The 12205-nt window shown below is 25.8% G+C and overlaps 1 protein-coding gene across 1 annotated transcript; it reads left to right on the forward strand.

Annotated features, from left to right (window-relative positions):
- Positions 1-9580: 9580 nt before the first annotated feature.
- On the forward strand, positions 9581-11715 carry LOC127242233 (homeobox-leucine zipper protein ATHB-6-like). Its single transcript, XM_051261695.1, has 3 exons — positions 9581-10064; positions 10152-10513; positions 10637-11715. The coding sequence occupies exons 1-3, from the start codon at positions 10001-10003 to the stop codon at positions 11186-11188; spliced, it is 978 nt and encodes a 325-aa protein (XP_051117652.1). The 5' UTR covers positions 9581-10000; the 3' UTR covers positions 11189-11715.
- Positions 11716-12205: the final 490 nt, after the last annotated feature.

Raw genomic sequence — 12205 nt, forward strand, 5'->3', positions numbered from 1 at the left:
CGTAATTTATATTTTCCAATATTTCTAAAATAAAATTGATGGGTTTGTAATTATATGTAGAAAATAATTGAAATAAATCACCAATTGCACTTTTTACTGTTCTGTTTTTATTAGAAAAACGTGTTTCACTTTTTATATAAATCGGGCTTGAAGTTGCTATTAAAAAATACTAATTTTTTTTCAATAAATATGTACTTTTTTAAAATTAATTATGTATATAAAGAATTATTATTATATATAGTATTTTATACAATAGTTAAAAGTTTAGAGTAATATTAGGGAAAATAAAATAAAATAAAATAGTCTGACTAAATAATATAAAAAAAAGTAGAATATATAAATTGTGTGTTTGTTTTGTATTGTTTTCTTTTTTTAAAAAAAATTAAAGTAATTATCATTTTTTTTAGTAGAAAAAACACACTAAAAGTATATACAGTCTTAATATTGTACAAAAACAAAGTGATCTATTATGTGCTTGAAATTTCCTTAATGTATAATAAATTTTAAAATGTAATATATTTCATAATATATATAAGTATATTACTATAATTATTTTCAATAAGAAAAATAAAATACATTGTTATAATAAGAAAAATAAAATACATTGTTATGAGGCCATCATCAAAGGCCGTGCATTATCACACGTGTGTTACTGAAGTGTAATTATAAAAGGAAATAATCAATAATAACCACTTTAATTTATCTTTAATTTGAAATAAATAAAAAAAAAAAATCCATTTACTTCTACCACTTTTATATATTAATTTATTTTGATATAAATATTATTTTAATATAATTTTTTTATAAAAAATAATATATCTTAATGAAAAATCATGCATGATAACTAATTTAAATATTACTTTCCTCGGTCCCGGATAATTTGACCACATTATTGTAGACAAAGGAATTTATGAGAGATATAATTAGTAAATAATTAAAAATATATTCGTGAAAATAATTATCGTATAATAAAAATAATTATAAATTAAGATTAAAATAATTGATTAGTATAATTAAAATTAAAAAAATAAAAAATTAAAATTTTAAAAATAAGATTAAAGTGTATAATTATTTTTCAAAAAAAAATGATAAAATAAATGAGACGGACGAAAATAGAATAGTGAACATGAAAAGTGGGACGGAAGAAGTGTTTTTTTACAAAAAGCTATATTAATTAATATCTGAATACAAAATTAGGAACACGAACCAAACATACCTTAACTCTAGCTGTTTAAGTTTTAAAAAATAAAATATTAAGTCTTGCCTCATCTTTGTTGAAACCAAAATCCCAGCTATTTAAATGCATATATATTATTTTCTCTTATAAAATATATAGTATCAAAATACTATTTAAGTAAAAATGATTTACACTCAAATCAAAACCAAAAAGGCGCAGGCATAGAATATGCATAAATTGTTATTTTAAATGATTTCATTGGACATTAACATTTTTTATTATATTAATTTTATTTTGGATGTAAGTAATTAATAATTTAGGTCAAAAAAGCACAAAAAGGTGTGCAATTAAATGTGAATGGTACAAATTAATAATTATCACACATAGGCTACATTTTGCCTCTTTTTTTTTTTTTTTTTTTTTTTTTTTAATAATGTCATTTGGTATAAATAGGAAAGCAATGATTGGTACTATTTATTTAGGACAATCCTTTTAAAGGACTTTGATCTTCTTATTACATTATATTCATATTCACACGAACGAGCCAGCTTCCCGCTATTAATTATTACACGAAGCATTTGAACCCTACTTATTTTATTAAATCTACTATATATGCATGCTCACTAGTTAAAATATATTCTTATATATATATATATATATATATTTCTAAATGTAGTTTTTGAAATATATTTAAAGAATGAGTAATATCGAATTATCACTGATGACTTTTTATTTAATTTTATTTTTTTTAGTATCTATTTTGAGTGGCTAAATTCCAAGCCTATATATATATTATGAAAATTGCATTATCTTTATCCTCCAACCATTCTCAAAAAAATTTGATTCCAATGATGCCTTACACTTTTGGATGTGTTGTTTTGGAGTTTGATTTTTTATTTAAATAATGGTTTTAATTTATTTTGTATAAGAAAATATATATATACTTTTTTAATGGATATCAATGGTTATAAACTTAAAAAAAAAAAAATAAAATACAACATTTGTTTAGAAAATTAAATCATCATCGGAGGTTCAAAAATATTGTGAGTTTCAACTTTTCCAACGATCGGACTTGTATATATAATTAATCAAAACTTCATTATGAAGGCATTATATGTTTCATCGTAAAAATACAAAGTAAATTACAAGGGTTAATCTCGGAATGATCGATGGGGGTTAATTATTATTTTCTTTTCCATCTTAAATCTACAACAAATTAATATAACTCTTAGAAAAACATTACAATCGATACAAATTTTACATTAAAAATATCAAATCAAATAAAATATATTACTATTTTTTTAAAAAAAATAAAAATAAAAGACATGCATAATTTGTGCATGGACAATGTTGTCATGCATTGTAGTCTAAATTCAAAAAAGGTTTGGGGACACAATTATATATTATATGAAATGAAAGTAGGCAAAGGGTTCAAAGCAAAATGTTGGCAACTTTTATTTAATTTATAGTTTCAAGTCCACACCTCATCAAACTCTTTTCTATTTATTTTATTTTTTTCCACCTTAAATTTTTTTGGTTTCTTCAATGTTGTGGGGATGTCTTCTTGATAAAATGGAAAAAGAATCTTTTGTTCCCACCTCATTATTATTAGTAGTGTTGTGTCCACTTCTACTTTCAACTTATAAAATTTTATCATTTACTTATTTTGCTTTTTAAACATTATTTATTAAACTAAATATATATTTTATAACAAAATATATAATAAATACTCAACTTTTTATCATTCCAAAATTTTCAAAAAAAAAAAAAAAAACTTTAAACTTAAGAAAATGGAGCCTTCAATTTTATTTTATTTTTATTTTTTTGAAAAACTAATAATAAAACAAAATTGTAGGGTTAGTTCAATGTTACACATTTGTGAGTACGATGCAGTAATAGTAAATCCATGTCAAATATAGGATATATATATATATATATATATAAATAATTAAATAAAATGACATAGAAAGAAAATTGGAGCATTGATTTAGGCTGCATTTAATTTGTCTTTTTTACTATTCACTAAAAAAGTTTCTCTCAAACCAACAAACCAAATGATCTGAAAAGAATCATTTATATAATGTAAATTATATATAATCTCTTTTTACGTATACATTTTTAAAAATTTTGGTACTATTTATCAATAATAATTTTTTAAAAACACATTACATCAAATTCCAGATTTTTATTGTTTACAAAATTTTCTGAAACTTCATAACAAAGGAAAAAAATAAATTATCGATTGGCCTATGTTACAAAGTTTAGAATTTTGAACTCTTTGAGTCACAAAAGAAAATAAGAAATATTTTATTAGAAAAATAAATATGCGTGCTAACCCTAAACCCTAAAAAAAAAAAAAATTCCGATAAAAATAAAATCCCTCAAAACTTTTTATCATTAAATAGCTTCGTCTCCTTACTCTTACCCTTTATTTTTATCAATTATTTAATAAAATTTCTATTACATTCTTATTTTTCTTTTTAGTTATTTTATTTTAATAATATTAAAATATTGACATCGAAAGGCCACTTGTCATTAGAGTTTGTGTATTTAAGAAAATAATTTGAAGATATATATATTTTTTTATATGAATTATAAAAAATTGTATAAATAATATAAGGACAATGAGCGTCTAATATAATATATTTTCTTTGAAAAATATATTTTTTAAAAAAATTATAGTATTTTTTAGTATAAGAATATAATTTTCATCCAATGGTGAAGTACATGGCCGTGTTTATTTAGAGATTTTTTGGGGACTTTTACTTACTTTGTTTCGGCTAAATGTATATATTTTATTTTGTACAGAAAGATTTAAAATAATAATATTTAAATTGTAATTGATGGTATTTTTTGTATATATTTCTTCCCTCCCTTTATATTATAATTTGATATAAATAAGTACAAATTTGAAGATATTTATAATGTGAAGTGAGGTCAAATTTACTAAAAAAACTGAAATATATAATTTTTTCGGTAAACAAAAATATAAAGTATATACCTTTTGATGGGACTAAGTAAGTAATCATTATATTCGTCTCTAAGGGTCATATTTATATTTTGTGTCATTGTACTTAATATTAAAAATATTGTACAAATGTCATTCTATTAGTATTATAAGATATTAATAAAAATATTTTTATAATTTTTTTTAATTTATACTACATTTTAATATAATAATTAATATTCAAATATTAACACGTAAAAAAAAATAAATGGGAAACAGAAATAATATTATTTATTAATATTGTTTATTTATAAAATATTAAATTAAATATATATTTTTTATATTTTAGTATAGCAGTCTTATAAAATATATTCTCTAACTTCCTTCGTAAAATATAAAAGTGTACTACTTACTTTATTTGTACTTCATTTTACAAAGAAGTGAGTGTACAATCTTATAAGAGGGAATGAGTACTAAACATTAATTTATAAGGAGTGTTTATTTTTTATTTTAAATAAAAATTTATTACTTATCTTTTACGATTTTTAATAAAAGTAATAGTATTATTGTTTTTATAAAATATTATATTTAAATTATATTTAAATCAAGATTTAAATTAACATTTTAATTTCAAATCAAAATTAAATAAACTTATAATACATAATATAATTATTCAAATTCAAAATTTTTAACATTTAAAATTAAAATATATATCCTAAAATCCAAACAAACACAACTTATCTGTCACTCACTTTCACCCTAGCTTCAATGCACTGTATGTGCTTATCCCTTCACTGTACACTGATAGGAATATCTATCTCTATCCACCCCTCTATATCTATACGTATAGCTATATATATATATATATATATATAGAGAGAGAGAGAGAGAGAGAGAGAGAGAGAGAATGTGTGTGTGTTTAATTTAGGGTGGTGAAATCAATAGTTGTGACATGCAGAGAGATGTAAGTTTGTATGTGCACAAAAATTTAGGGCATCTACATGAAATTTTCACATGTTGTCTGAAAAGATACAGCACAGCACAAATTCAGGGAGGTGAAGTTGGGTTTATTTTATTTTATTTTAATTATTTATTTATTTAATTTAGAATAGTTGTGAAAGGGAAAATTGAGCAATGAATGAACCCTAATTTATAAGGGTTTCAGAAGAGAGGGACGTAGCAGCAGAAGAAGATGGATGATCTATTGATTCCACACCGTTGATCATGTGGTGGGGCCCCTATGAGAGGAACGGTGTTGATCCACCTGGCTCTGGGGTCCCGGGCCCCCCTACTATTTCGACACTCCTTTTTTATGCCTTTTGAAATAAACTGCATGAAATGAAAGTAAAGTATGGGGGAGAAGGGCTGGGCATCCATAACACTCAAAAGAATACCTTTCTGCAGAGAATTTTATTTATTTATAAATTTACTCCACAAAATAATGAAACCCTTTTCACTTATATTTTTGTTATTATTTATACATGGTTTCCATATTTTAATATTTTTTTTCTTTACTTCCCATTTTTATGAGTTTATTATTAAACTCGCATTTATTTTCTATATTAAACATTGAATTCGGTCATTATTTTTTATTATTATTATTTTTTGAAATACACTTATATTAAATAACAAAACACAAATAAATAATTAAACACCCAAAACATGCTATCACAATTTCATTTTTATACATTTTATTAGGGCTTTCATATTTACCATTATAATTTATAATAAAATTATTCCCTTAATACATGTAATTAGGGTTTGTTTAGTTTTGATTTTATTTTAGTCAGAAATTTGATTTTAATAATATTTTATTAATATATCAAAACAAATTAAAGAGGTAAAAACACAGTTAAAAAGCAAGGTAAAGATGATTTTTCTTGAATACTACTTTTTACTGATTTGTAAGCTTTTGAATTGAGTATTTCAAAGCCACTTCTTCAATTTTGTCGTGACTTTATTGTGTTGTTTTGTATTTTCTTAAAAAAAATAAAATAAAATAATATTAATATTTATTTTTTTATATAAAAAAATTACTTCAAAAATTTTAAAGATAAAAATAAAATACAAAAGAAGGCCTAAAACACCTTTGCACACACTTTTGTTAGTGCTCCAAAATTGATTGCGACTGTGTCATGAAATCCTTTGCAAATGTTAAACATAAAATTAAATTAAAATTAATTAAAGAGGAAAGGGACATATACATATGTCCAAGACTAACTTGGCCTTTTCTTATATAGTCGGACCAGCTTTCTCCATGCATGACTAGACAATTAATTAATTCATTAAATTAAATTAGATTAAATTAAATTAAATTAAATTAGGTAGCTATATGTGTATTTATGTTTATAAATACGTCCGTTTGTTCCTTTAGGGTTTTAATTTTGATTTGGGATTTCAGAATAATAAAAGTTTTAAAATGTGATATAAATATATATTTGATTTAAATTTTTATAAAGAAAATTAGTTTTTTAATAATATATATTAGATTAAAAATAAGTATTCTCTATTAATTTGATCATTTTAGAATGAAAAGATTGATAAATAATACAAGCCCTACGGAACTAAAAAGAAAAAGAATAGTAAGGATTAGAGTTGAATAAGGTATTTCTCTTACTCTTTAGTCCGGTAAAAATAGATTATTTCAAAATAATAATAAAAGTAAAAAAATATTTTGAAATATATTTGAAATTTTAATTAGTGATTAATGATAATAAAGAAAGATAATATAATGAAAGTAATGATAATGTCAATATAGTAAATAAGTATTGAATACAAAATAATGGTTAAATTTAAATGATACAAAAAACTGAGTTTATGGGACAATGAGAGTAATATTTTAACTATTCAATTAATGTACAAAAATATTTATTTTTTTGTAAGAGATATACAAATGAAAGAGTTTCAAGGGATCATATCTTCTGTATTATGTTATATTTTATTTAGTTAATTTATAGAAATATATGTTAAGTGTATTTTGATTAAATATATTTTACTTAAAATAAATATGTGTCAATTGTTATAAAATAGATAAAAAAAAAATATCCATTAAAATGAGACGAATAAATATTATTTTATTTTTAAAAAATATCAAAATAAACAAACAGGCCATATCAAACATACAATGAAGCTTTCACCATTAAATTTTCTTGGACCTAATGGAGTTTCCACCTTTCACTATCTACTAATTAATATAAATTTTTTTATCTTTTAAATAATATAAATCTTGCCCCTTAGTTCAATAGGTTTGGTATTTTAATTTGACTCCCAAAATAGGGCACAATACTGTTTGTTTAAAGTTTTTGCATCCCATTCATTATTTAATATATATATATTTTTATGACCCGAGAACTGCAGTCGGTATCCGAAAATATCCACCGGATAAACCTCAAAACGAATCTAATACTCACACAAACTAAATAATTGGGTGTGTTAGGTTTTTTATTTAAAATTTACTATTTCAATTGAATTTTAATTTAAATAATATTTTAATATTAAAATAATAGTATTTCATGTGATAAAAAATTGTATAGAGAAAATAGTATTTCTTCCATCCCATAACAAAGTATCCATTTTTTCATTTTAGTCCGTTTCATAACAAAGTATTAATTTCCTTTTTTTCAGTAACTGTACTATCTACATAATATTACAGATAATACCCTTACAACTTAAAATATATTACACGAATGTCATTAAATTTATATCACTCATACTAACAAGGTTATTTTAGTCATTTTTACTTTATTGTTACTATATCCTAATATAATACTAATATTTCTAAAATTATGTGTAAAAAGCAAATGGATATTTTTTGGGTACAGAGGGAGTATTAAAGTGTATGTCACATTAAAAAAAATCCTAAAATTCTGAATTTTTTAACATGCAATTTTTTAAGCATTTTGATGTTTAATTTTATATTGTTACTATAAAAAATTTATTTTTGAATTAAATATATTTTTTTCTTAATATACTATTTTTACTATTTTCATTAAAAAGTATTGTATTCGTCCACTTAATTTATCAATTTTTTTTTATTTTTGTCTATCTCACATAATTTGTTTTTTATTTAATTAAAAATATAATTATACTTTAATCACATTTTAAATTTTATAATTTATAATTTTTTATATTCTAATTAAACTATTTAGTCATTTTAATAACAATCTATAGTTATTTTTATTAAATTATACTTATTTTGCTGTTATTAAAAATAAATATTTTTTAGCGAGACAAATAGAATTGATAAAAAAAAATACATATATATTGAATTTGAACGAAAGAAATATATAAATAGTGCTAAAAAATAGGTACATATAAATAAAGCTAATGTGTTTATCTTTTATCATTTCAAATTCAAATTAATACAACTTTTTATTAAGGGTGTGTTCGTTTGTAAGATTTATGCAAAATCTTACTATTCATCCAATTTTTTCTCCCCAAAAACATCAAATTAAACACTTATTTTTTTTTATATAATATTAAATATCAATTTTACATTCAAAACATAACATCAATACCTATTTATATCACATCATATAACTATTCAAATTTAAAATTTTTACTATTCAAATTCCAACTCAAAATCCAAACCCCCAAACAAACACACCCTAAGAAAATTACACTATAAAAAATATTGTTTGTTTGGAGGATTGGATTTAAATATAACTATTCATCCAATTTTTTCCCCCAAAAACATCAAATCAAACATCTATTTTTATTTTTATATTATACTAAAAATCAATTTTACATTCAAAATATCACATCAACACCTTCTATATCACATCATACAATTATTCAAATTCAAAATTTTTATTATTCAAATTCCAATCTAAAATCCAAAACCCCAAACAAAAACACCCTAAAAGTTTTTTTGTTTAGTTAGTGTTTTAATTTGATTTTTATTTTTTTTAAAGTGACAAATAAAATTTTTTGTTTCTAACATAAAAAATAATATTTTATACCAAAATACTTAATTTAGAAAAAAATAAAATATAAATATTAAAAATAACATTTTAAAAAATTGAGCAAACCAACCCGAAATAAATAGATTCATTATTTATAAATTATTATTATTATTAGAAAATTCCAAAAAAAAATACACATTGCAGCCGCACTGTACCAAAACCCCGTGATTCGCTGACGCCGCCCAAATCCCGAAGACGGCTCGGCTCAGGCTCAGCTCAAAGAAACAAACAGCACCCACGCGCCACGCGCCGCAAAAAATTATAAAAAATAAAATAAATTCCCAGTTATCACAGCTCACCTTTTAACATTTATACGTCAAATTAACGATCCAAATCAAAATAAAAGAAAACTGCATTTGTCCTGAATTTGGGGTTCATTTCATTTGGCTATAGCCTATGGAGCCTATGGACCCCTAACCCGAACACCCCCTAACTCTAACCCTAGTTACTTCCCAACCATATATCTAACCCCAGTCAGTTTTATTTAAACCCACAGGGAAATTTGTAACAGCCCCCATCCACCCCACGCAAAAATTTCTCTAAAATTTCAATTTCAATTTCAATTTCTCTGTGCTTCAAGAGAAAAAGAAAATTAAAGTCTAAAGTTAGGGCAGTGCGTATGTTGATGTATTAATTGGCTTTGATTTTCTGGTTTTTACTACAATTTGGGTTTGAATTTTGATTTTGATTTTGTTGTAATGGATGGACTGATGAAAGAAAATGGAGTCTGTAAGAAATTACAGGAGCTAAAGCATATTCGTGTTCACAGAATTTCAGCGGCTGCTTGGGATTGTTTGTGTTTGGCCTTCGATCTCTAACTGAGCTACAAGAACACTTAACTCGATCAATCGAAAGCAAAAAAAGAAAAAAACACTTCGATTTTAACTTTTTTATCGTGTTTTGAAATTTCCGATGAAGAGGCTCAGCAGCGGCGACTCTTTGGGTGCTTTGATGTCGATTTGCCCTAATTCCACAGGTACTTTGATTCACTGTTTTTTTTTTTGTTTGTTTAATTTGGGGAAATTTTGGGAGATTGTGATGATTTATTTTTTTGTGAGGACAGTGGGAGATGAGGATGGTAATAATCCGGCAGCGTATGGGAGGGAGTTTCAGGCGATGCTGGAGGAGGAGGAGGCGGCGGCCGGCGGCGGCGGGGAGAAGAAGCGGCGGCTGAGCGTGGATCAGGTTCGGGCGTTGGAGAAGAATTTTGAAGTTGAGAATAAGCTTGAGCCGGAGAGGAAGGTGAAGCTGGCGCAGGAGCTGGGGCTGCAGCCGCGCCAGGTGGCGGTGTGGTTCCAGAACCGCCGTGCGCGGTGGAAGACGAAGCAGCTTGAAAAGGACTACGGCTTGCTCAAAGCCAGCTACGATTCTCTCAAGCTCAGTTTCGAGAAATTGCACCATGACAATCAGGCTTTGCTCAAACAGGTAATTTTTTATTTTTATTTTAATGTTTTAGATATTTTAGATTTTCAGATCGTAGTTGTGTCATGCTCTGGATTGAATTTTTGGTGTGAATGTTGGAGTTTAAGGATGTGATGAATGTTGCAGATCGGGGAGATGAAATCGAAGCTGAATGAGGAGGAGAGTGAGAAGCGTGTGAAAGAGGAATCAGACACAGAAGATGAACATGAACATGAGCATGATCAGAATGAGCGTCATCGTCATCTGCAGAAATCGAATGTTGTTGTCGCCGGAACCCTAATTTCGTCGGAGGACGATGATTCTCTAACATTAGGACAGCAACAAGAGCAAGAACAGCAGCAGCAGCAGCAGCTACAGATCATTCCTAATTCGATATTTTTCAGTGCAGCGGCGGCGGATGGATCGTCGGACAGCAGCGATTCGAGTGCGATTCTGAACGAGGAGAATCACAGTAGCCATAGCCCGACTACGGCGGCGGCGGCGGCGACGGCGTTCGGAACGACGCCGTTTCAGACTCACAGTAGTAATAATAATTATTGTAATAATAGTGGTCAATTTGTAAAAATTGAGGAGCACGATTTCTTCGGGGATGGGGAGGAGGAATCTTGCAGTGGATTGATGTTCGCGGAGGAACAGGCCCCAACTTTGCATTGGTATTCTTCTGACGAATGGAATTGATCTGATCTGATCTGATCTGAAATCAAATTGTGGATTATTGTCCGTTTCTGCCATGGAAGCTATTGTAGGAAGGAAGAATTAGGACAGAGATAGACAATTTTGCGTGGTAACTGGTAAGAGAGAGAGAGAGGAGAGAGAGAGCTTGAGAAGTTCAACAATGGCGGCAGAGGCAGGGCAGAGGAGGGGGGCGGGGGGGGCAGACAAAATAAAATTTGAAAAAGGAATGAAATGAATGTGGATCGTTGGATGAGTGATGAATGTCTGAGATCTAATCTTGGCATCAAATCAAAGATGGGTGTGTGTGTGTGTGTGTGTGTGTTCGGAGTTCAGACAGACATAGTTCACGTGGGGTGGGGTGGGGTGGGGTGGAGGTGGGGGTAGTGACGCAGACACTGACACAGTTGTTGTTGTTGTTGCTACAATAAAGATAGATAGAGAAGAGAAGGCGGATGTACCTGCATCATAATCGTCAATATTGAAATTTCACTTTTCAATAAACATCCATCACTTATAACTATTTAATTTAATTTAATTCTTATTTTTATTTACTACTATTTTTTAATAAAAAAAATACTCCCTCCGTTTTTATATAATTTCGTTTTACATATATTTGTTTTTATTTTTTAAAAATATGATTATAAAGTTTAATTATGTTTTAAATTTTAAATTTAATATATTTTTAATTTAGTTATTTTAATTTATAATTATTTTTACTATATAATAATTTTTTTTATTAATATAATTTTTTAATTATTTATTAATTATATTTTATTTAAATTTTTATATTTTTATAGTAATAAGTTCAAATTATCTATGGGAGAGGGAATAAAAAAAAATGTACTTTTAAATTTTTTATGAAAAGAAATGAAGATAGTTTTTAATTACAAAAAAATTATTATAGTTTTAAATAACAATTAATTAGTTTGAGTAAATTTTAAAATACTATTCTCTCCGTTCCGGAATTAAGTATCTATTTGCTTTTTGTACGTAGTTTTAAAAATATTAGTATTATATTGG

This window comes from Andrographis paniculata, unplaced genomic scaffold (assembly GCF_009805555.1).
Source record: "Andrographis paniculata isolate CXL003 unplaced genomic scaffold, ASM980555v1 Contig86END, whole genome shotgun sequence".
In the NCBI taxonomy this organism is placed as follows: Eukaryota; Viridiplantae; Streptophyta; class Magnoliopsida; order Lamiales; family Acanthaceae; genus Andrographis; species Andrographis paniculata.

Excerpts from the sequence above, each read along its gene's own strand:
- LOC127242233 (XM_051261695.1), top strand. The coding sequence starts at position 10,001 with ATGAAGAGGCTCAGCAGCGGCGACTCTTTGGGTGCTTTGATGTCGATT. Across the intron at positions 10,065-10,151 it reads GATTTGCCCTAATTCCACAG|TGGGAGATGAGGATGGTAAT; the intron begins GTACTTTGATTC and ends TTGTGAGGACAG. Across the intron at positions 10,514-10,636 it reads ATCAGGCTTTGCTCAAACAG|ATCGGGGAGATGAAATCGAA; the intron begins GTAATTTTTTAT and ends TGAATGTTGCAG.